We start from the raw sequence: 27,135 nt of genomic DNA, 5'->3' as shown, positions 1-27,135 counted from the left end.
CTTCCCACTAGGTTTTCCTGAGAACAAGATTTTGGTGTTTTTGTCTGGTTGAAAAGATCCTTCACCTTTCCATTTAGTCTCACTGAGGCCTAGAACATCTAGATGTAGTCTATCTGCCTCTTCAAGTAGCAGCTCCAGTTTTCCATCCTGATTCATAGTTCTTACATTCCATGTTCCTATTTGGAAGACCTTTCCCTTCTTCCCCATCAGGTTGACATGAGACCGATTGGTAATGCTGCCGGCAAGCGCTATCCTTTCCGTAGAATTTGGGGTAACGCCGTCATCATTCGCACTCCTCTCAGGCTCAGCAACCTCTTCCTCAGTAGCATCTCGGATAGGTGCCCTAAGGGTCCCAACACCCATCTGTTTAACACGTATTCTTTCTGATCTGCGACTCATAATGGTATTCTCGGGAAGATATTAAGACAGTGGGCTCCCGTTACCTTCTGCCTCAGTGCTGTCCCGCTGACTGGGACTCCTGCGGATCTTGCCTTTGCTGGTGCTTTAAAAGCATCTCCTTCAGGTAATGTTGCCATGGCACTGTCATGTACAACTTGTGCTGGATGGTCGTTGGCTCTTTCAAGAGAGCTCATCCGTCCTTTTAGATAGAAACTTGCATTCATTTTCATCAGGGTGTCCAGCCACCCTCCTTTTGCTGGATGGTCGTTGGCTCTTTCAAGAGAGCTCCTCCGCTCTTGTAGATGGATCTTGTATTTATTTCCATCGGGGTGTCCAGCCACCCTCCTCACTGGATCCCATCTGGAAAACCAGTGGGGTTGACGGTTTAGTTGCCGTTGGCCCGACTTACTCCTAATTTACTCAAAGGATATAAAGATATAGAGTTCAGCATTTAGTCCAGTTGCCACCCATACTAAATCATATGAGGATGCACCTGAGCCGCCACTGAGCGAGATCTGTGTGTATGTACCCACACAGTGGCATCGGTGAAGTCTTGATTTTTCCCAGGTCTCAGTACCTACAAGATGATGAAGACAACTAATATTCCTAGGCAACTGGATGCTGAGAAGGAGGAAGAACAAGTGAAAGGGGAAATAAACCGAGCTAGGGAGGCAAAGGAAGCTCATGTCCTTATTCTGGTATAGGAGTAACATATGAACCAGCCCATAACAATAATAATAAAAGACATATTATAATCTGACTTGCCATTATTAACTGAGATGTTCAAAGATTGTTGATTTAAATGAATATAAGTTATTTATTGCACGAATATGATGTGGTAATTTGTTCCATTCTATTGCACCTTGGTATTGAATTGAGCTTAAGTGACTTTCATTGATGGCAAGAAGTTTATCGGCACTTGACCTCAGTAGTATTCACATTATGCGTGTTATTTACAAACTTAAATTTAGAGCTTAGATAAGAAGGAACAAGATCATTTAAACATTTAAACAATATTAACCATCGATTTTTAATGTTAATCCACCCAAGTTATGACGAAGCTCTGTAGCACTATGCCAGGGGGGATAACATGTTATTGCCCTGGCAGCCCTATTCTGAAGTTTTTCTAGTCGATCAAGATTTAGGCCACTGCAGCTACTAAAAACAACATCACAATAATCAAAAACTGGTAAAATCATGGATTTGTACAAAATATTCAAAGTATTGATGTTGAGGCAAGACCGGAGTCTGCGGACAATTCCAATTCTTTTACTAATCTTATTACATAACTTTTCAGTGTTACAGTTCCAATTCATATGTTCATCAATAATTACACCCAGATATTTGCAATGGGAAACTCTGCATAATTCTTCATTATTAACAATTGCACGAACATGTTTGAAATTTACCAGTCTCTGGGTGTGCCAATAAGCATAAGATTTGTCTTTTTACATTTAATGTTAGTTTGTTTTGACACAACCATTTACCAACATTGTCTAGCTGAACATTTAAAACAGACTGCAGATTTCCAGAATCATTAGAGGCATAAAACAGAGCTGTATCATCGGCATATAAAACAACTTTACATTTATCATCAATTACACTTGTCATATCATTAATATATAAAATGAATAAAAGTGGCCCCAGTATTGAGCCCTGTGGCACACCGGTATCAATTTTCAAAGAATCAGATAAATACTAATAACGGACTGATACCGGGAAGTTAAGTAATTTGTGAACCATTTATGCTCAGTACCTTTAATTCCTAAATTGCACAATTTGGATAAAAGAATTTCACGATTGACAGTGTCGAACGCTTTTTTTAAGTCTAAAAATATTGCACCAGTTATAAGACCATTTTTCATGTTATTCAAATTGAAGTCATTTACATCAAGTAATGTACTAGATGTTGAATGTTTGGGACGAAAGCCTGACTGCTGATCAACAAGAATATTATTTTCTGCTAAGAAGACTATTTACGGCACACTCAAAAATTTTCATGACTATACTGGCAAAACAGAAATAGGGCGATAGTTATTTGTATCATCTCTATTGCCCTCTTTGAATAACGGAGAAACCTTAGCATGCTTCCACTCAGTGGGTACAAAACCTGATTTTAACGACATATTAAATACAAAAGCAAGTGAATGAGCAATTTCAGTAGCTCCTAACTTGAGAAGCTTTGCATTTATCCCATCTAATCCTGTAGCTTTCCTATAGGATCTAGCGATGGCAACTGTTTCAAAACAAAATCAACATCAATATCATGAAAGGAAAACTGTACATTGGAATCTGAATGAATATTATTATCATGATCATAATTCTTGGCAAGTTGTTTACCAATACCAACAAAAAATCTATTAAAGCTGTCAGCTTTGTCATGACATGTGTAATTTTTAGTGGGTACGGGAATTATCATAAATCAAAATAAGATGAATCGTACAGGAAAACAGGACAAATCTTGCTTACTGACTGACAAACTAAACCAACGGAGCCCGTAAATATATATTTCGATATGTTATCTGGTTCTCAAATGCGGACGTTATAAATTGTATCAAGTACAGACATATCAATATCAGGCATGTGTCTAGGAAAAGAAAATATTTCACACAAATGTTGCTTGATTAGGCCTACCTTTATTTCTATGGAAAATATTACAGTCATTACCATAATTTGTTGCTGGTTGATGATCTGCTGCATGTGTACAGCATGTCTCAAAAATTGTGCAAGTGAAAAGCGCCCACTTTGGCAATTAGAAAATACCGGTGTGACATAATGCTTACATCAACGTCAAGGGCGTAGTCTTAGCTCTCAAATGCCGTTTGTTCTGTTCAATTTGCTTGTTTTAATCTCGAACGAGATATGCTTACTTAAGGGCTGGGGTATGAACGTTTGGACAGTATTTATTTTGGGACATTAGAGCACATCAGACATATCGAATTGCATTCTGAATACGAAGAATGTCATTCTGATATCAAATAATTTTGATTTTTGAAATTCGCAATTTAATACACATTTTATGGCAAATCATTAAAAATTGATATTTTGATATTTAACAGTACTTGAAGTTAACTTTATAAATCTGATGATTTATACTTAAAGTGTATGTAGGTGGGATGAAAAGCCGACGATCAATTGAAAATTTTGACCTTTCGTATAGAAGATATGGATTTTTTCCCGAAACACCAAAAAAATTAGGTCTTTTTGGGAAAAAAATCCATATCTTCAATATGAAAGGTAAAAATTTTCAATTGACCGTCGGCTTTTCCTCCTGCTACATACACTTTAAGAATATATCATTAGATTTATATAATTTACTTCGAGGACTGTTATATATCAATAAATTGAAAAATATCAAATTTTTATAATTTGTCATAAAATTTGTATTATATTATGATTTTCAAAAAATGAAAATTATTTGATACCAGAAAGACATGCTTCGTATTCAGAATGCAATTCGATAGGTCTGAGGTGCTCTCATGTCCCACAAAAAATACTGTCGAAAAGCAATAAACGCTCATTTTAGATCCCTTAACAAAGAAAGGGTAAAATCACAATTATGCCACTTTTACTAGGGAAGAGGGCTGTAAACCAATAATAGCATCAAGTTTTTCAAGAGTTCCTTCGTGAAATCAAAAGAATACATCAATTACACAACAACACAAAATTGTTTTTACTGTTTTATCATGATACAGGTACTAGGTATAATGATTCTCTTTTTCCACTTACGACAAATTAAAAGATAAATGAATATTTCACATTCTGCTGTCAAATTAAATACATGTGCAAGTCAATTATCATGGCAAATACTGTTCTCTTTGTCACTCAAGACATTGTTAAATGACAAACAAATATAGTTAATGGAGGTTAAAATTGACAAATTAGTGAAATTAGACAAAATAATGTACGCGCTGATGTTGATACGTCTAATGCACGAGCCCCGAAGGGGGGGGTTAGGCGCATCAACATCAGCTATCATTGATTTATATGTACAGCCCTATTCCCTAGTAAAAGTGGCAAAATTGTGATTTTACCCTTTCGTTGTTAACTAAACATATCTCGAGATTAAAAAAAAGCAAATTGAATAGAACAAACGGTATTTGAGAGCTATGATTGCGCCCTTGACATTGATGTAAGCATCATGCCACAACGGTATTCTCTAATTGCCAAAGAGTGCACTTTTCACTTGCACAATTTTTTTAGACAGGCTGTATATCTACTATCATTTTATAGTAATTTATTATACACATCTTTATAAACACAATATGCATTTTCGTCGCAAGGTCAAATATCAGTGAAGCCTTAATATATTTTTGTATCTCAATTTGTATCTCACGAAGCTACCCCTTTCTTTACTATAATTATGTTCCACCCAAATTATGCTCATCTTGTTCTGAAACACGGAGTGGATTTTTCCCCGCTCATTTTCGTTCATATTATGAGACCTTAGTGCTACTTTAATAAATGTATAAGTAGGGCAGATGGGAGACAGACGTGCACAAAATAACCACGACACCGATACTATATATCTGAAAGGCTAAACCAACGAAGTTTGTTAGTGACATGTTAGATATGTTTGTCAAATTAAACAAATATTTTTATAATGATTATTTGGTTCTCTAGACTAATGCGGGCGTTATAAATTGTAAAAGTGAAAATTGCTACAACATATTTCAATACAAAGGTTTCTTGATTGCCTTTATTTCCATGGAATATTTGTTTTTCTCGTGAACCGTTGGAGATATACGTATCATTTTACATTTTTATTCAATTCATCTAAAATACACTTTGTGCCACTTCCTGTTTATTGTTCGTTGGAGAATGCAATTTAGCATTCATGCCAATAACCATCAAATGTTATGAGAAGTCACTTTAAATGAGTACCAAAGGCTGTTATATGTTTATTTATAAATATGACACTTATAATACGTCAGGCTGTCTAAAGGACCATACAATATTTACCATAAGGAGGAGTGGGAATTTTGACCAAAAAAACAATCCACAAAAATGCTCGCGTTGCCGTTGTTTGCTCAAAATATTCGAATTCCTCCCATGTTTTCCCCTTTATCTCCATTAAACTTAACATTCCCAACGAATGGTTCAGTAAAAACTTTTTATTCTTGTCCTAGCATTGCTATCATCAGTAGATAGCATCTTATTCTGTATTTGTATACTATCAGTAGATAGCATTTTATTCTGCATTGCTACACTATCAGTAGATAGCATTTTATTCTGCCTTGCTACACTATCAGTTGATAGCACCTTATACTGCGTTGCTATATCATCAGCAGATAGCATCGTATTCTGCATTGCTACCATCAGTAGATAGCATCTTATTCTGCATTGCTATCATCAGTAGATAGCATCTTATTCCAGCATTGCTATCATCAGTAGATAGCATCTTATTCCAGCATTGCTATCATCAGTAGATAGCATCTTATTCTGCATTGCTATCATCAGTAGATAGCATCTTATTCCAGCATTGCTATCATCAGTAGATAGCATCTTATTCTGCATTGCTATCATCAGTAGATAGCATCTTATTCTGCATTAATATCATCAGCAGATAGCTTCTTACTCTAACATTACTATTATCAATAGATAGCACCTTATTGTAGCATAGCTACCGTCAGTAGATAGCATCTTATTGTAGCATTGCTATCATCAGTAGATAGTTTCTTATTCTAGCATTGCTATCATCAGTAGATAGCATCTTATTCTACACTCTAAGAAATAAAATATTCTAAAAAGGTTCTAAAGTTGTCCTTTCAGGAACACTTACGGTACCGGGTACATGTTCTAAAGAAAACCAAAAAATAGTTCCAAAATTGGGATACATAACCGTTTTCGGTTCTTTAGAGAACCATTAAGGGTTCTCTAAAATTAAGGAACCCTTTTAGAGGTCCTAGAGAGAGGGTTCTCCTAGCTGAGAGGAGAAAAAAGGTTTTATTTAAATCCTTTATTTCTTTGAGTGATAGCATTGTTATCATCAGTAGATAGGATCTTATTGTAGCATTGCTATCATCAGTAGATAGCATCTTATTCTCGCATTGCTAACAATATCAGTATATATAGTATCTTATTCTCGCATTGCTATCAATATCAGTAGATAGCGTCTAACTCTAGCATTGCTATCATCAGTAGATAACATCTTATTCTAGCATTGCTATCATCAGTAGATAGCATCTTATTCTGCGTTGCTATCATCAGTAGATAGCATCTTATTCTGCATTGCTATCATCAGCTAGTATAGATAGCATCTTATTCTGCATTGCAATCATCAGTAGATATCTTCTTTTTCTAGCATTGCTATCATCAGTAGATAGCATCTTATTCTATAGCATTGCTATCACCAGTAGATAGCTTCCTACTTTACACTCTAAGAAATGAAGGTTCTAAAAAGGTTCTAAAGTTGTCCTGTAAAAATAACCAAAAATGGTTCCAAAATTGTGATACATAACCGTTTTCGGTTCTTTAGACAACCTTTAAGTGTTCTCTCAAATTAAGGAACCCCTTTTAGAGGTCCAAGGGAGGCTTCTCCTGAGCGGAACAAAAAAAGGTTCGATTTCGAACATTTATTCCTCAGAGTGTAGCATTGCTATCATCAGTAGATAGCATCTCAAGTTATTCTCGCATTGATGAGGAGATAGTTTCTTACTCTAGCATTATCATCAGTTATAAATATCACCTTATTAAGCTATCATCAGTAGATTACATCTTATTCCAGCATTGCTATCATCAGTAGATAGCTTCTTATTCTAGCATTGCTATCATCAGTAGATAGCATATTTTTCTCGCATTAACTATGTAGGGCTACGCTGAGTAATTTAATTTGATTTTTTAACTTTGTTGACAGTTTAAAGCTATAGGCCTATTTCATGCATACTGCAGTTACTGTCCGTTTTCCTATACACAATACACAGTGCTCTCACCATTGACGCGTGACCCCTACAAATGATGTATGTTGGGAGAATGGACACTTGCCTAGTTAACATCACTGTGTGAAAAATAACCAGCCAATATTTTATTTATTCTCCAAAACTTCTAGCAAATATATTTCTCTAACATGACCTAAAATTACAGCTAGGTTAGATGTTCAGAAATGGTCGTACTTTTGTAAAATATGAGTGAGGGCAAGGCATAGCTAGCCAACTCCCCGTGTTATTTGAATGGAGATTTGACCGAAAATATTGGTATCGGACCGCTCACTTCTGAAGGATGCCACAAAAAAACCGGTAAAAGCTACATTTAAATTATTCTAAATAGGTTCTAGAAAATAAAGTTTTGTAACATGTCCTAAATTTTTAGCTAATTTAGGTGTTTGGAGAGGGTCGTACTTTTGTGTTTTAGGAAGGACATGTAAACGACAGATAACACCAAAAATATGAAGAAATTATTTCTAAACCGTGTTAAGTCAAAAATCATTATGTTGCTCATTTTCAAGAATGCTGGTTTACAAAAAGCACGGCATTGTCTGATTTCGTGAACAAAGCCACACATAACATTGTTTCCTTTCGTTTCCTTTATAATCGGTTACCCAACTGAAGCTATGAATACCAGTTTTATTGCGATATCGCACATGAAAACAGTCACTTGTGCACAACCAGAGAAGATCCGATTTAATCAGTTGAGCTGTTTCAATGAGTGTTATCTTGGTTTAATAGCTTTTAATGGGGTTAAGTCCTGCAAAGGTCGAGATGAATTCTACTGTAGACATGACTGCATCATGGCAAGATATGATATGGGAATCCCTTTCAAGCAATCATGCAAGAGTTTAAATAATATAGGCCTAGGGCCTACATTTATGAAGACACATCTTGGGAATTTGAAAAACGGGGGTCTTTTTTTTATTTACTGTGCAGGCATTTTTTGTTTGACCGATCTATAGGAATGTTTGGTGTAAACTCTAACAGTAGTTAAAAAGAACATATCGCATCCGCCACCACCTGCTCCAGAAATTGTACTCGTATAGCGCCCTCTGTTCAGCACCTCATGGATAACTTAGAAGGCAGCAATTTGCAAACCATCGCGTCCCACACTAGACTGCTGCCCTCAGTCGTCAATCGTCACTACGAAGCATACACAGTACATGCGAAGTGTAGACGGCTGATTGGAATTAGTCTAGTCCCACACGCACGTATTGACAGCTGCCTGTTGTTGATTTTGTATTACACAACGTAAACAATGCACACATGTTTTGACAGATGAATTCTGCAGACTTGACACGCAAGCAGAACTGAGGAGAAACAGTTAGAAATTCAGGAAACAAGAGCTGTTATATTTCTAAAGCAAGATGCCTGAAGGACCAGAGCTTCACCTATCAGCTCGGTTTGTCAGCACATCATGCAAAGGGCGAATTTTCAGTGGCAAAGTCGTGAAATCGGAGGTGCACAAGAGCAGTGAAGTTGCTTTCGAAGCCAAAGCTTACTCGATCACAGCGTGTTCAAGGGGCAAAGAAATGCAATTGATGCTAACTAAACTTGAAGACGATACTAAATCAAAAATCAAACCAGGATCAAAATCAAAACTTAAAATAAAATCTGATCCTGATGCAGCGTCAAATTGCACTAAAATTTTGTTCCGATTTGGAATGTCAGGAAAGTTTGAATTCACATCAGAAGAAAATGTACACAAACATGCTCATCTCAAGTTCTTTACCAATGACAAACCACCAATGGTGTTGAGTCATGTTGATGTGAGGAGGTTTGGTAGATGGCAGGTTGATGCAGATTGGTCTAAAGACAGAGGACCGGATCCAATGTTTGAATATCGGGAATTCAGGTAGGCAAAATTAAAAAAGTAAAATCATGCAGCGCCGTAGCCGTTGTTTGAAAATTCTAACTTTAGCATGAACAACCGAAGCTTGTGATACGAAAGTTAGAAGTTGCATGTAACGTGCCTTGTTTGGCACATGTACACGGTTACCATACAGGGTCCAAAGTCATGCATATATGAATAAAAACTTATTCCTCTAAGTTAATTATTGTCTCAAAAATATGAGGATATTGTTCTTGACATATTATTAGTGACACATCACACATGTGCTATTCCATCATCAATTCACCATGACTTTACTCAGGAAAAACGTCATTTTGTGTCAATTTTTCTCGAGTGATCGCCAGACATTGATCACACAGTCCCCATTGTAAATAAGTGATCAACATGTGACATAGTGCTGGGCTCACATGTTCAAGAACCGGAAGGGTATCACCATCAGTTTGCAACATTGACAAGTCAACCTTTGCAAATCGGGAGATGAATTGATTTGCCCAGCACCAGTTGTAGTAACTACAAATTTCGAACGTTTGAGGACTTGTTCTCAAGTTGTAGAAGGTGCCATATAGGGTGGCTAGAGTGTTAATTATTTTCATTATAAATGTCATAAAATATTAATATTGACAATAATTAATAACCTGTTTCACCTCTCTATATATTCATACATTGCTCACCTGTGTTTTCATATCATATTTTGTGGTGAAAAATGATTACAAATGTGTAATTTGCAATCATTTTTGGAGCAGCGATTTCTTCGAACCGACGGCTAAGTGTGTATGTGAATGCACATTAAACACATACAAACACAGGGTGCATCAAACGCCCCTCATTTTTTTCTACCTAGTCTTAAAATGTGCCATTGGGCTAGAAAACACCCTGTGTAAAATTTGAAAAAAATTGAAGGTGAGTTCCAACAGGTGCTGTGTATGTGGTTGTGTTTAATGTGCATTCACATGTATTAGCTGTCGGTACAAAGAAATCGTTACTCCACAAATGATTGCAAACTTTGTAATCATTTTTCACCACAAAATATGATATGAAAACACAGGTGAGCAATGTATGAATACATGGAGAGGTCAAACAGGTTGTTAATTATCGTCAATATTAATATTTTGTGACATTTATAAATGAAACAAATTAACACTGAAGACACCCTATGGCACCTTCTACATTTGTACATCTTGAGAACAAGTCCTCAAACTTTCGAAATTTGTAGAAATTTACTAAAAAACAACTGGGGTTGCACTTACCAACTGCTCACATCTGTCAAGGGGACACCCTTGTGAAATACCTAGTTTGTCCAGAGCCTGTTGTAGCAGGTGCCATAGGGTGTCTTCAGTGTTAATTGTTTTCATTAAAAATGTTGCAAAATATTAAAAGGGCATTTCGTGATCCACAGCATCATCCCCCCACTTTTCTCAAAAAAAGTTGAGATTTTTATATCACTGGAAAAACCTCTGGCTACATAATGTTTATTTACAAAATATTTTTTGCAGATTAATTTGTTTCGCAAAGATATCGTGAAATTTAAATTTCGTTCTGGTATACCAGAATGAAATTACAACACATTGTCTAATCTCTATGGAGCAGTGTAAATACACATGTCACATAATCATGCATAACTCGCAAATGGAAAATCAGAATCAACTGAAATTTTGGGAATAAGCTTTTTTCGTGAATATCTACTGACAACAAATATCATAAAAAGAGGATGCTAGGATCACAAAATACTCCTTTAACATTGAAAATAATTAACAACCTGAGTGTTTGACCTGGATATATTCATACATTGCTCACCTGTGTTTTCATCTCATATTTTGTGGTGAAAATGATTACAAATGTGAAATTTGCAATAATTTTTGGAGCAACTATTTCTTCATACCGATGGCTAAAACTTAGCCTTAGTGTGTATGTGAATGCACATTAAAAACACAACCACATAAAACACCACATACACAGCACCTGGTACGTTGGAACTCCCGGTCGGAGCCGGGAGTTTCAATTATTAATGGAACTGGGCTCCCTCCCCACCACCAAAAAAAATAATGTAAGTCTCGGACACCCGCGCGCATTGCTGTGTGATCTCCAATTTAGCTTAGCTATATACGTGTTGGCCATATTTTATTTTTTTGCCCATATGTTCAATTTATTTTGGATATTTTTTATTATCATATATAGCGATCCAATTTTCTTTTTTGTGCAGTTTTAAATATAAATCACACCACTACTCTATATGCTTGTAGACATGTATCGATAAAAATTGATCAATCAATTTTGCTCCCATTTACTTATATCTTCTATATTCATAACCATCTGCTAAATTAGTTTATCCCTCTTTTTTTATTCATTCGTTGCTGGCATGGAAAGCCTTTCTCTTTGGAAACACAGTAGTACATTATCATCACATGACCTAGGACAGTTGCTCAATTTCAATCCTTTTTCCAGATTTTCAACATTTTTTTGTTCATTATTGGTAAAGTGATATCAGTAATATCAATATTATTGGATAGTCGATTTATTGATTATTTTAAGGGGTGCTATACACCCATTGCATTTTTGCAAGTGGTACCACTTACCACGCTTCTACATGTACATTTAAAAGCATGTAAGCTACATTGATACCAATGCCACAAATAGAACGAGAAGATTTGCCCCTACATTTTGCATACCATCTTGTCCAATTTTTTTCTCATTTCATCACAAAATGCAAAAAAATGCAATACTGAAGTTGTTAATGTAGGCTTGGTGGGGATCGAAGCTGATGTTGAGGCATCCTGAGGATATGCCCAGCCCATTTCAAACGTCTTTGGCAAATAACATCGTTGATGGGTCTAGTGATGTTGAGACTCCGGATCGACGCCTATGATTATTACTTCAAGCAAGTCATGTAATCTGACAATGTTCTGTTCACTATCATTCTTTTTTTACAGAGCTAATGTGGTAAATAATCTCAATAATGCTGCCTTCAATCAGCCCATCTGTGAAGTTCTACTCAATCAGAAATATTTCAATGGAATTGGTAACTACCTGAGAGCAGAGATATTGTACAGGTAAGGCTAATCAAAGTTGATTTTGAGTTTCCTGTCCATGGTTGTTTGATGTGATCATTTATTAATGTTTCTAACAAAACATTAATGTTTATGTAATGTTTCTTCCTTTTGGTCTATTTCAGGCCACCATTATCCTTTGTCCCATTTTACAACATGTACATTGTAGCACTAAAATGGCCCATATTTGCATGCTGCATGTACAGGCGCATTAATTTATCCCGGTTAATTAATTTTGGTAGCAGGTCAAGAGATATAATTTTGCAATGTTTCCCCTTTTGGATCTATTAAATAGTGAAACATTCTTAATATTAATTTTTTTGTAGATTGAGTATTCCACCATTTGAGAAGGCACGCACAGTACTGGAAGGTCTCAGTATTGAACCACCTGATGCTAAACCTGGCAAGACAGGCAAGAAAGGCAAGGAAGAACCTGACATCTTACATCTGTGCCATACTGTACCATTGGAAGTCCTTAACATAGGTAAGCTTTCATAATTGTGCATTTTCAGGGTGGAACTGTTATATTCCACAAAACATGCAGATGTGTTTGAATCAGTTTGACAACCTACCCCACATGGTCTTGATTTTGGATTGGGCGCAATGGGCGGGAAAGTGCGGTTGAGATGCTGAAAACTGTGGTAGAGATACACTATAGTACCAAGTCGATGTGCCGAGAAAAAAGTGTTTTTCGCCACACCCTACTGCGCACACCACTGGTGTAATGGGCATATTGTTAGTGCTCTATGATATGTTATGGCAGGGTAATGGTTTCTTTTATACATGTAGCTTAACCACTGCTAAATGGGCTGGCAGGAGGTCCCTATACTTTGATCAGCTCATAATAGGCAGGAAATGTTAGGCTTTTACCACTATGCTGAAAAGTACACCCATGCTAAGAGTGCTATTAGTTATAACCTATCTGGTCTACATATATTTTGTGTAAAAAAGAAAGTAGACAAAGTATAGGACCAGTGTTGTAGTCAAGACCACTATGTCCAAGACCGAGACCGAGACCTGCCTGTCCGAGATCGAGACCGAGACCAAACCTTCCGAGACCAAGACCACCCCTTCCGAGACTGAGACCTCTAAGTTCCGAGACCGAGACCGAGACCTTGGTTTAATCCCGGGGGATACTCAAGTTTGGTTTGGGGAGGGGTGTGCCGCTGAGAATATGAAAGGGAACCCATTATTGTACCAACTTTTCAAGAAATTTGGACCCGCAGTTTAACACTATTTGTCTTAATTTTTACTGTTTTTCCTCCAAATTTTGGGAACATTTCAAAAATATTGGCTATAGTGGAGGCAAAATTAGGCTAGTGTACGAAGGGCCAGTGCACGAAGCGCGCAAAATTGAGCAATTTTGCCATATCGGCCCAAAACACAGTGTTTTTCGTGCTGAAAAGAAGATGCACACTGCACAGGGCAACTATTTGTTCATCTATTATGCTTTTGTGGAGAATGTTCCCATTGCAAAAGTTTAGTGGGATCCTTGCTTCCGCCACCTGCCCACCTATGTTTAATCATGAACTGAAATTGGAAGCTCACATCCGAACATGCTCACTTATGATTCATTTATAACTTTTTATAACTTTATAAAATGATTTCTGTATCTTTATTCTTAACAGTTTCTTCAACATTCATTGAAATTTAGGATAAGGAATAAATATTGAACAACAACAGAAAATCATATCTTTTTCTTCAGGTTTTGACAGGTCTCGAACAAAAAAACGTTCGAGACCGAGACTTTTGAGGTCCGAGACCGAGACTTTTGAGTACCGAGACCGAGACCTTGACATCCGAGACCGAGACACTGCAAAATCAGGTCTTGAGATGGTCTCGAGACCTACCACACTGTATAGGACTTTAATTAATAATTCTTCATGCTTCTGGCGAGATGTCACAAGAAATTTCTGAAAATATATATTTTGATATTCATCGAGCTGATCAAAGTATAGTTTTCTTATCCCTAATACTGGCAACATTGTGTTTAACTTGTGTTGATACAGGTGGTGGTGGTTACGACCCAGAAGGGAATAAGTCTGACTACACATCCTTCACAGCTTGGTTGCAATGTTATTATCAAGAGGGTATGAATAATATGGTAGACCACAATAGCAGGACTATATGGTTTAAAGGCCCAGCTGGACCAATGGTGCCTAAAGGTAAAATTAGAATATCATAATATCTTTGTATTTATATGTGACATTTACTTGAAATGACCAGAATGTGTAAGAAAATTTCTTTTAAACAAAACCAAAATGTTTACTCACAATGATTACTAAGGGTGTATTTTCAGTCAGGAGAGGATTATACACATGGATTAAGTAGTGGGCCCCCTTGTCTCTTCATAATGTTGGGTACATATTGAAGATATGCTTGAAGTTTCCCAAAAGATTTCAAATTGAGGTCTTTTTATGAAACTTTATGTATATCTTCAATACAAAAGGTAAACATTTTCATATGATGTTCTGCTTTTTCTCCCAGCTACATAGACTTTTACATATCTTTATACGTTTACTTTAAGTACTAGCTGTAAATGTCTAGGTCAACTTTTAATATTTGCCACAAATATCAAAAACTTATATTTTGGTATCATAAGGAAGAGGTAATTTTGGGGGTGTCTGTGGATAAAAAGTATACCTTTTCTGAATTTAACTACAAAGAGGACTGCCTTTCAAAGCTGACCTTTTTAACATTAGCAGGGGTGCACCACACCCCTGTGGCTACCACTTTTTTATAAGTTTTTATTCATTTGTTAATTTCTTTTACCTGTAATATGTTTTTATACCAATAGAAGGGAAATCAAGAAGCAAGAAAACCAAGAAGAGAAGCGCAGCTTTAAGTAAAGTAGCAAAGAAAACTGCAGAGAATGATGACATCTCACCACCAAAGGTATATACTGTGGGCATTATATATTATAATTTAGTACTGTAGTGTATCTCTGCCACAGAATTGGAGAAGGAGAACCCAGACTCCCTATACCACCACATACAATAGCACTGTTTGTTATGGGGAGAAAATTTTGGTATTTGGGTCTTTTATACCGATGAACAAAAACAATTCTGTGTCTCAAAAAGTGTCTTGGTATCGCATGCAGGTCGCATCATGTGTGTGTCTCAAATGCGCCCATCATCCATGTTGCACTTGCATGCCAACAATTGCCTCAAGCGCATTCCGTGGGAACCAAATACCCTCAATTTTTGCTCCATACCTGTATTAAGATGGCGATCAAGTCTGGGTTCTCCTTCTCAAAAGATGGTGGCGCTCTTTAGCTGCAGCCGGTCGTATTATATTCGGTTCCCGATTCAACATTTATTTTCACTCAAAGCCTTAATGTACGATCTTTTTAAATTTTTAGATTTTTCTTTTTTCTTCTAAAATGATAATATGCAATCATTGTGAAAGTTCCCAATACATTTGGACGCGAAAAACATTGGGAATTTGCAAAGAAACAACATCATAAACTTCACCTCTATCACTCGAAACATCTCGCACTATTTAGATTAGGACAGCGAGTGCGGCCTCAGAGTTAGTCTCCTACTGGCGGCCAGTTTGAGTTACGCTCCCTCCACATGTGGAGGGAGCGTAACCAAGCTAGTTTTGTACGAGACTACGGTTTGCGATCGTGGCCGACATAAAGTCATAATCTAAAATTATGACTTTATGTCGGACCAACAGAAAATCGTCCCGTTTTACTACAAATAGGACGAATTTGACAGTTTGCTCATAGATTTAAGTTAGAACATGTGTAAGTATTAAAAATATGCCAAAAAATCGGTTTTGAAAAAAAATAAAGGTAAATTCTGAAAAAAGATCGTATATTATGACTTCAATTCTTCGTCTGTTTGTGTTGTTTTCGTGCAATGAATATACTTCATCAACTTTTCCGGAGCAGTTATTCCATAAACTAAAAGCTGAACCATTGCAGGTGTGTACTTTGGTGACAATCATTCCTTGTCATTCTGACCTGTCAGAATTCTTCACCTTTGCATCGCTATATCATGTACGCCTATTAACACATCATTGTATATAAGGTTGACATTACTATTTCCAGTCAGCACGCAGCGCCACCGCCCAAGTGTCACGAATGTCAGCCCTGTGCAAAATGACTGTTTAATTTGCCTAGGCTAAGACGGTGAACATACAGAAACTTCATCAATCTGTAGGCCTGCTACTCGACTTGTTTTCCGTAAACATGGAGAGAATTTCGTATTCCTCGTGTGCCCTCAAAAACTTGAACAGTGACCTCCTGATCCCATCACAAGATCTTAAAATCAAACTTGATGAGCTTCAACGCTATAAAAGAACTAAACGCCGTGGTTGCCGTGCGGGAAAATTTCTGCAGAGAAAAATTCAGGTCATCGTGAACCCTAATCATAATGCCTATCATCAATTTCCTGCAGCCCCTCAGAAAGGTGCTAATTTGTCCAATCTGAGGCAATTACCTCAAACCCCATCTCGTGGAATCCCACATGAACGCCCAAGAAGTGACTTTCCCACCTTTACGCTAACGAACGCTCAGTCAATAGTAAATAAATTTGACGAATTTGAACTCTTATTAGATCAGGAACACATAGATGTTGGCGTTGTCACCGAATCATGCTTTCACAAAGACCTTCCTGACACCATGCTATCAATTGAAGGCTACGAACTTTTTACTAAATCTCGCAGCCAAAAAAGGGGTGGCGGTGTGGCAATTTACGTCAAATCCAATATTGCTGCCAGTGAGATCCAGGAAATTGCTGTCCCAGATGAACTAGAGTGCTTATGGGTCCTATTAAAACCCAAACGACTCCCCAGAGATGTCTCTGTCATCGCTGTGTGTGGCGTCTATATTCCACGCGACTCGCCTCATCGGGATCTTCTCGATCAACATCTGCTGGAATCCATGGATTTTCTTCATACCAAATATCCCGAAATAGGATTCACAATAATGGGGGACTTTAACAGAATGAATGTGAACAATGTTCTTAAGAACTGTAACCTCAAGCAACTAGTTACATTCCCAACTCGTGGTGAAGCCACACTAGATCTTATCATGACCAATATTAGCTCACATTTCAAAGATCCCATACCAGTTTCGGCATTAGGAAAGAGTGATCATATTTGTATTATTTGGAGACCAACAGTGCTTCACATTGCCAAACATCGCAATGACAAAAGGACTCATCGTCCTATGAAAGACTCCCAGATCAGAGAATTTGGATTATGGATCCAAGGTCATGACTGGTCCAATGTTCTTACTGCTAGTACCACACAGCTGAAAGCAAATGCACTCTACCGGTCTCTGCATGATGCTATTGATTCACACTTTCCTCTTGCCACACTCAAAGTCCATAGCAATAATAAACCATGGATGACTCAGAAAATCAAGTCGCTTGTAAAAGATCGTCAGAAAGCATTTGCAGCACATGATGTAGAGCGTTATAAAATGTTACGCAATAAGGTCCAGCGTGCAATTAAGAAATCTAAGGTTGATTATTATGCAAATAGAGTAAGAAATCTTCAAGCCATTGAGCCACGGAAGTGGCACCAACAAATAAGATCAATGACCAGGAACACCAAATCTGAGCTCAGTATTCCTATTTCAGGGGTAAGTGATGATGATCATGGTACAATTGCCAACATAATTAACGACCAATTTGTTAGCATCTCGTCTAACATACCTCCGCTGGATCTTGGATCTCTTGAGGCCTACCTACCGGCCCCGGATCAATCACCATCACTCTACCCTTGGGATGTTTATGCTGAGCTCAAAAAGGTCAAGTCTACCAAAGCCAGTGGCCCAGATGGTATCTCTCCCAAATTAATTAAGGAATTTGCATATGAATTGAGTGTCCCCTTGACTAATATTCTGAACAGCTCTTACGCTGAAGGTGTTGTGCCCACTCAATGGAAAAGAGCCATAGTGGTTCCAATCCCCAAATCAAAGCCTCCTAGGGCTGACAAACTCAGGCCCATTTCTTTAACAGACTGTTTTTCCAAAATCAGTGAAGGGTTTATCACTGACTGGGTGCTGGAGGATATTCAGGAAAAGATTGACCCCCAACAGTATGGTAATATTAAGGGCATATCCACATCGCACTATTTGGTCAGCCTTCTTCACTCAATTCACCAAGGTGCTGACAAAGTCAACAACATTGGAACGGTGGTTCTGACGGACTTCTCAAAGGCGTTCGATATGATTGACCACAATATCCTCATTAGTAAGTTTATCCGCCTTGGAGTCCATGAGATCCATCGCTCCATGGTTGTGTGACTTTGTCAGTAACCGTGTCCAATGTGTGCGCTATAACCAAACTCTCTCTGAGTATAGGGTCCTCAATGGAGCTCTTCCTCAGGGAACTAAACTTGGTCCCATTGGATTTCAAGTGGTGATTAATGATGCAGCCCAAAACATGGAGTCTGATATCAAATGTTGGAAGTACGTGGATGACTTGACACTTGCAGAGAATCGCTCACATCCACAACCAAGCAAGCTTCAGGAAGAACTGACTAAGTTCAATGACTGGACTAACACCAATAAGCTTAGCTTAAATCCCTCCAAGTGTCAAGCCATCCAGATCTGCTTCAAAACAGACCCTCCTGCTCATTCTAATTTAAATATTTCTGGCATCCCCCTGAATTTTGTCGATGAAGCAAAAATCTTAGGCGTGTGGATCCAAAATGATCTCCGTTGGAACAAGAACATCTCTCAGATCACATCTAAAGCAAACCAAAATTATATATGCTGCGATGCTGAAAAATTTGGCTTTAATGAAGATGAGTTGATCACCGATACAAAGGCTACATTAGCCTCTTTTAGAATATGCTGATGTAGCCTGGCACTCCTCACTCTCTGCTGGTCAGAGTAGTGCCCTGGAAAGGCTACAACGTCGTGCATGCAGGATTACGCTGGGCCAAAATTTCACCTCCTATGCTGAGGCCTTGCGGACTTGCGAGCTTGAGTCCCTGTTTGATAGGAGAGAGAACCATTGCCGCAGGTTTGCCGAAGGGCTTGCCAACTCATCGCGCACCAATGATCTTCTCCCCTACCAGACAGGCGTGTCATGCTCGCAATCTCCGCAATGCGCATCACTATTCCCAGCTGCGTTTCAGAACATCTCGCTTCAAAAACAGCCCCATCCCTATTTTGTTGATGCATTAAACAAGTAGGGCCGCTTATTCGGTTTTCCTGCATGCATGCACATTTCAGCTTTTATATTTATTGTGCAATAATAGTGTGAATTTAGAGTATTTACTTGTGTCTGCCATTTTATGTTATTTTATATACTTTTTTCATATTTATATCAATTTTAATGAATGCTTTGCTTTTACTCTGTACATTGACATGTAATTTGACCTTCGGGTCACAATATGTTGGTTTTTTAATAAATATACTTATACCTCTAATTCTATGATCTCTACCTAAGTTCAGTGTACAGCCATTTCCTTGGCGATGCAACCGTGTAAACTTATTCGAATCTGCCACTGCAAAATCCAACCTGGCATTATATTTTACTCTCAACTTGAGGCAAGACAGACTAAAGCACTGATAAGACACAACTTTTTCAATATGAACCTGGCCATCTGATCAGTTAAAAAATGACTTATGAGACAGCGTGGGGTTGAATGCCTGAGCTAAATGGAGAAGCTGAATAAATGTGATATGATTCAGGGAAGTGATTTTAATGTCAAAATATTCAGGTCTTAAGTTCAGTTCCTAGCACCTGAGAAATACTACGGTTTGACACAATCATATGGAAATTGAACTTCATTTCTTATTAGAGGCTGTGCAATAATTATCTGTCCCTTCAAATTTCATGGCCTGCCAACAATGCTTACCACCCTCTCAGCCTGCCAAAGATTGCTTTCCCCCCTCTCAGCCTGCCCAAAACCCTGATCTTAAAAAAAATGATATTCTTACACCTCATACATATTCATGACAGAATGACACCAATTCATTGGTCAATCACAACATACCTATCCCCAGTATGACCTATCTTACCAGACGATAGTTTCCCACCTATTCACGATATCACCATCCTTAGAGACAAAAGTTTGTAAGCGTGTTTTGCCATCCACAAAAGTAGGACTTGGCATTTTATATTGTATCATGGTTCTTTGTGTGATAAAACAGGAATTAACCAATTTATTATACATGTAGCAACAACAAAAATGGCAGCATGAATTTCATAAATATTTTGCAAAAGAATGCTTGAAACACCCATTTTATGATGCATAAAGCTATGAAGCTGTTCATGACGTATTGCGAGGAGAAATGAATCATGTGTGCAGAGCCTAGAGGAGCTTTCGAATCCAAAGCTTAACGTCAAGTTAAGTCAAGTTAAAGTACAGGTACAACATAGGCCTCTAAGCACGAACTTGATGAAGACTGAAAATTGGTCTAATGCCTATTTTCTTCTTTTTTTTCTGAATTGGTGTCATTCTCTCATAAATATGTATGAGGTGTAATAAAACAAATACATCATGGTATTTTCAGGGAAATAGGGTCACTATTTTTTCCTCGGTACTGGCTGCAGGTCTACCACCCCTTACCCTCCAGGTTCAGGGTAGTAGGCCTGGAGCCAGTACCTCTGGGGAAAAATAGTGACCCTATTTCCCTTCAAACCATGTGGTATTTGTGTACCACCACTTTCCGAAGACCTGTGGAAAACTTGTGGAGTTACATATATGATCATTGATCAATTGACTCCATATGGGAACATCAACCAACAGCTCATAGCAGCTGGTGATTTGAACTGAGATGGGTCAATGACATTTCTGAACAAGTTTTCAATTGCTTTTGCCAATAAGTACATTCTAAGAATTATTTAATTTTTGATTAATTTTTTCTTTATTAACTATTTACAGAAAGCAAAAGCTGACACCAAACCACCAAAGAGAGCAAGAAAAACACAGAAGAAAACACCTACTACTACCAAAAAGAAGTATGCTCCAAGTAAAGCTGAAACCCCATCAACTCAAAGACCAGCATCTCGAGCCAAAAGGAAAGCTGCTGTCACAACTGATGTTGCCGCCAATGGAAATGAGAAGACTGGAACTCACAGAGCACCGTCAAGGAGGAAGGATGCAATCCCTAAACAAACATCTGGTAGGTATAGACTAGTCTTTTTCAAAGACACTCATGGTGCATTCTGAGTTGTTCTCCCTATGGATGATATAGGTACATGGTCTGTAGCACAGACTACAGGGTGTATCAAAATGATTGGTACTCATCCGCTTTATCATCTAATGAAATGCCTGTTTCTTCTAAATTAAACATTAGATCCTCTGAAAATGACTACAATTTATAACCTTTTATTACATAAATCTACAAATAAGGTGGATGTCATATACTGCATTTTGATGGGACAGTCTTCCCAATACTTACTGGATATTTATGGGTATCAATCATTTTGATACACCCTGTATCACAGCTCATACAGTTATGCATTTTGAGCCAGACTAGAAACATGTAGAGAGCTCGCACTGAAATTTATGATCAACATGTCTGTTTTACTCATTCTAAGAGTAGTGAGTAAAATGTCAAGTGTTCAAGAATTCAAGTGAATGTTCATATTATTATTATTATTACAAAGGCATTTATTAAGCGCCATTTCAAGCGATCACAGCGCATATACATAATACAAGCATTATACATATTAATACATTTTTAAAAACACAAGAATATGAGCATCATACATGTTGGTAGATAAATAGCAATTAGAAGTTTAATCAGTCATTCAACACAAAAATAAATTAGATTTGCCTCAAGATGTTGTGATGGCGTAGACTTCACATCAAATTGCCATTTCCAAGAAGTGTTCCTTGGATCATAAATAAAAATCATGATCCAGCTAGGGTTCCCTACACACATCTGTCCAATCAGCACAGGAAGCGAGATGCACATGACGATCTCCTGTGCCTCAAATCCATTCATCTGTGAAATTTATTGCATCTTGAATCCATAATGATGAATTTTTGTGTTCCATTTCAGGTGCAAAGAAACCTGTCCAGGCATCGGATAAGAAATCTAACAGGACAAGATCAAGAACTACTGTCAAAAAATGATAGAGGAAATACACTGATCACATGACCTTATATGGAACTATCCCTCAGGGATGATGAAGACATCACAAACTCAGGCGAGCTGTATTGGTTTTAACTTCCAAATTCAGTCATGTTAAACAATACCATGTAGAAGAATACCAAATATTTGTCTTAGACTTCAGAAGTATCAAACTCGTATGCTGGTACATCTGTGTATCAACTTTTCTAATTTGCATCTGTGTAAAGTTGTTTTCTTTAAACTTCCGTGGTCGTGCCTGTGCGTATCGCGTACACGAGCGTAAACACAAAAGCAATAAACAATCACGCTGATTGGCTGATCAATGCACTTGACAACAAGCCGGCTGACCCATTGGTCTTCGGCGCGGCGCGTAGTAGGCGACCTTGTCACTTAAACGCGATCGCAATTCACCAGCGCGTATGGACCACGGAAGTTTAAAGAAAACAACATTATGTGCTCTCCACCTTTCAATGCACTTTAAGTATAAAAAATATTAGAGAATGCTAGTTGGAATCACAAGAAAACACCTTTGCACAGAGTTGCAATTAATGTGATATTTGGCATATTTGGCATTTTCTTGAATATTATCACGTCACCTAATGGTTATATGCATTGGTACTGCCAAACAGCCGAGTGGAATTTCCAGATTAGTTTTCTGAACTACAACATGAAATTTGACTTTACTAACACAAGTGTAGTTTTTCTAGGTTCTATTATTGTGACTTTTTTTTTTTCTCACACACAATAAAAGTCACATATTATCAGGTTAATTTGGTTAGATGCAGCTTAGTGGGAATTTCCAGATAAATTTTCATGAACTTCAGCATGAAATTGGTTTTTGTAGGTTTTATTATTGTGGCTTCTCACACACAATCAAGATAAAATATTGTAATGGTTTTCCCAAGAATCAGATGGGTAAATGTGATGAGAAAATAAATGTAGATAACAGAAAAATGGAGCTAAAACAGATGAATGATGTTATCTATCGGTCTACAATGTAGCACAGAAAATAAAAATTGTGTTAAAAGATTGAGCTCTAACTCTAAGTGAAACCACGTCGTCACCTAGCTGAGAGGGGGACAAAATGAAAGCCTGCCCTCTCTGCTAGACAGCACCATAACTGGAACTGGCCAATTGGAAGGTGGCGACAACCACCTGATTTTCCTGTCTCCAAACTGTGTAGTGCGTTTCCCTTTTGCCGCATTTCTATATGTTAAAAAGAGTGACTCAAAAGGTATCAAGAGAGGGGAAAACAATGGAACCTAAAAGACAATCAGCGATATATTTGGATAATTAGATGAAAAGCAGGGGATTATTTGGTTTCTATAATTAGAAACGGATAAAAAGATCAGGATCTGCGCCCTGTGCTGAACTGAACACGTCAGATGCATCCCGTAGCTGTCAATCGTGTCCAAGATCTCGCACGTCAGTCAGCTACAATGCAGGAATGCACAGTCACGGTCAAGTATGTATTGCTATATGTACAAAATAAAAGACAATAGGACCTGGAAAAGATGGGAAGACACCCGTAGTGTATTTTGACTACATGTATAAAGCTTGGTATCACATTACAGCTGATCATGTGTATAATATTATCCTCGAACAGTATATACTGCTTTGAAAATTTTTTCAAAGTTAACCCCCAGTAAATCACTCAATTTTTGAAACCAGGCATTCAAATTCACGCCGAATCTTCATCTCTGAAATATTGGGACTTTTTCTCAGATTTCTTCATTTAGACACTTGCCGGTAGCAAATGAACTGAAAACGGGGAAATTTTTACTATACATTTACAAAAAAAAATCGCAACAAGCTCAAATAAGCAGTGGACTATTTAAACCAAATTTCACTGGTATATTAAACGTGGAGTGATTTGGTGGTGCGCCATGCACATATGAATGGACACAAAGGAAAAGGAAGAGGAAAACAATGGAAGTGTTTCACCCTTTGATAAAGATCCTGCTAGGATCAAAAGCTTAGGCTCCTAAAAACTTTGAAATTTTACTTAACATTTATTACTCACAATTTTAATCTATTGTTAATACTAACCAATCAAGTAGTTTTATTTTTCTTGGTTTTATTATTGTGAATTTGTCAAATTGATATAATATGTGAAATAATACAAACATAACAAAGAATTATGGTGTCATATGTAGCCTATCATTTTTAAATTCAAGATGTAAGTGTAGATGGGGGGATATCAAGCAAGAGAGAGACCCCCCCCCCCATGGGATGGTGGCCACCCTGATATTTAAGATTTGTAGGCTGTTTTTGTACATTTTAGCCCACTTTTGACCATTTTCATCAATGTTTTCCCCTTCCCCCCTTCAAATTTTTCTTGCCAGCCACCCCCTTTGCCCACCCTCTGAAAAGGTGCTGGCTATGCCATTGGTGTGACAGTATGAGTTTGAGCTGTCAGTGTCAATTTCTGTTCTTGTGAAAATTGAGCTAGCATGGAATTCCCCTGGACAAGAACATGTTGCTAATTGTTGTGGCCTACCCTGTACAAAACTTGGGGAGCTGATCCTGCCTTCGAGCTGTGTCATGTTGTTACAATGTAAATGGTTAACAGCTCCCCCTCATGAGATGTCTTGCCCCATTGATATTTAGAGTTGTATGCCTTTTTTTGACTCTTTAGCCCATTTTGACCATTTTCATCAAAGTTCCCCCCTCCCTTTAAAGTTACCTTGCCCCCCCCCCTTGCCCACCCTCTGAAAAAGTGCTGGCTACGCCACTGGTCTTGGGCTGCAGTAGACAGTGATAATCTGTGAAGTGGGTTGGCATGGGTGCACTATAAATCCCCAAAATTAATTTCAAGAATGGAAAATCTCATAACAGCTGATAAATCTCTGTACCATGTTTAGCTCAAAACCCTGGCTTTGCATATTAATTTTCCCAGTTTTTGCTGAAGTTCAAATATTTGTCAGATGTTTACAAATAAAATAATTGCAGTCAGATGATGATGGATGACCAGTATCATGTTTTATGTATGTAAATAATGTAAAAATAAGCACCAACCAAAAATGTCTTACTTCAGCGCCCAGGACACTTACTGGTACTTTCATATAGAAACATGCACGTTTTGTTGTAAACTATGCATTTTGTCTATATCGTTTCAGACAAGGAAAAACCCATGCCACATTTACTAATATATATGGTATTTATAGACTGCTAATCATTAGGCGATATCGTGGTGATTTGATGCAGCTAATCAGGTGCAGAGCTGAGAGGGACTTTCCAGATGTTCTTTTTTGAGTGTGTCGAACATTCTGTGAAAACCTGTTACCAAGGGAAGGCATATCTGTGTTGGTAAGTTGAATACAATATTTTTCTTTTAAAACCTGACATGTTTCAAACATTATAATGTTATTATCTATTTATTTATTTATTTATTTATTTATTTATACTTTCTTTAAGCAGGGTAATCCCATCAATGAAAATGCTGATCTTCCTGGCAAGCCTTGAAATAAGCAGACTGGAACCAGGAGCAATTTGTTTTTGAACATTGCTCCTGGTTCACTGTGATTTTACAAGAACCAGGAGCAATTTCTGAAGAAATAGGAGCAATTTTCAAATAGTAATCCTTTTCTGCATTCAATACCAGCACTACTGCATAAGTGCAAAACTGGAACCAGGAGCAATTTGTTTTTAAAATTGCTCCTGTGAATTTTACAAGACCAGGAGCAATTGGTGGCTTTACGAGAGCAAATTTGCTCCCCGTGCCCGCTTATTTCAAGGCTTGCTTCCTGGGGGCCCTGCAAGAGCCGTACATTTGCAAATTAAAATACAACTTAAATAGAATTCATACTGAGTACATGAGGAAAAATATTCATACTTGAAAATGAATAATTATGATTACATTATGAATTTATGCTGATGAATCAAATTATCTTGGTTGAGGTGCACAATGTAGCATTCTTAAGCATGGAGAGACTCATTGTATTATAGTTACTACGAATGTTAGATGGAAGATCATTCCATATTTTAACAGCTCTAACATTAAAAGTATGTTTACCAGCGTTCCATTTTGGTAAGCATATTAGAAATTTGGCCTCTGGTTGCAACATTATGTACAGAATGTGTGAATGTATAAGGTTAGATGATAAGTATGAAGGTGCTTGATCTTTAATACATTTTAAAACAATAATGATTGTACCACCTTTTGTCAAGCTTAATCCAATTTAACTTATCCATCATTTCATCTGTTGGTGTTCTAATGTCAGCTGACAAAATAATTCTTGCAAGTCTGTTCAGGAGGATTTGGAGAGGTGAATTTGATTTGATGTATGATTTTGATGTATTTGATTTGATGTATGATTTTGTACTCTAGCAGGTAATGTTTATTTACAGGAGGCATAAAGTTTGCTGTGCATAAAACATTATGACCTAAAACTCAATATAAATTACTGGTATAGTTTCGACTTCATTTGACTTTTAGCATAATGTGACACACCTTTCACCTGTAAACGTAGACCATAGCCACTGTATCCAAGTTTCATGCTAATCGAGCAAACACAAGACAAATTAAAACAATTAAAAAAAACCTTAATATAAATTTAAAACTGTGAAGGTCTCGCTCTCAAAGTGACTTTAATACACAATGTGCAATTACCCATCCAGATAGTTTCCATACATGCAGATTCATATACATGGCTGCACACAAAGAGAGAACAATCAAAAACATTTGACAGTGACTATGTACATTTGTTTTCCACGTATATAGCACTATGAAGAGTGATTAACAAACATGAAAAGCCAATTATTTCTTTTAAAAATAACCCTTCTTGATGTTCCAGGTTTTGTGGAAATATGTCACAAATAGTACTAGCTAGGACCTATTATATCTTATTTTATAAAATA

General features: G+C 37.4%; 1 protein-coding gene across 1 annotated transcript; it reads left to right on the top strand.

The window, feature by feature from the left end:
* The first annotated feature begins 8,582 nt into the window (after positions 1 to 8,582).
* LOC140171281 (endonuclease 8-like 1) lies at positions 8,583 to 24,401 on the top strand. The gene is made up of 7 exons (XM_072194510.1): positions 8,583 to 9,180; positions 12,105 to 12,224; positions 12,548 to 12,705; positions 14,231 to 14,386; positions 15,019 to 15,116; positions 21,078 to 21,318; positions 22,204 to 24,401. The coding sequence occupies exons 1-7, from the start codon at positions 8,693 to 8,695 to the stop codon at positions 22,275 to 22,277; spliced, it is 1,335 nt and encodes a 444-aa protein (XP_072050611.1). The 5' UTR covers positions 8,583 to 8,692; the 3' UTR covers positions 22,278 to 24,401.
* The last annotated feature ends 2,734 nt before the right edge of the window (positions 24,402 to 27,135 follow it).

Source organism: Amphiura filiformis, chromosome 15, assembly GCF_039555335.1.
Source record: "Amphiura filiformis chromosome 15, Afil_fr2py, whole genome shotgun sequence".
Lineage (NCBI taxonomy): Eukaryota > Metazoa > Echinodermata > Ophiuroidea > Amphilepidida > Amphiuridae > Amphiura > Amphiura filiformis.
This window is presented reverse-complemented; position numbering and strand designations above follow the sequence as displayed.

Bases quoted from the DNA above. Each gene is read 5' to 3' on its own strand.
- LOC140171281 (XM_072194510.1), top strand. From the start codon at position 8,693: ATGCCTGAAGGACCAGAGCTTCACCTATCAGCTCGGTTTGTCAGCACA. The intron at 14,387-15,018 runs GTAAAATTAGAA...TTATACCAATAG, and splicing joins TGGACCAATGGTGCCTAAAG to AAGGGAAATCAAGAAGCAAG. The intron at 15,117-21,077 runs GTATATACTGTG...AACTATTTACAG, and splicing joins ATGACATCTCACCACCAAAG to AAAGCAAAAGCTGACACCAA.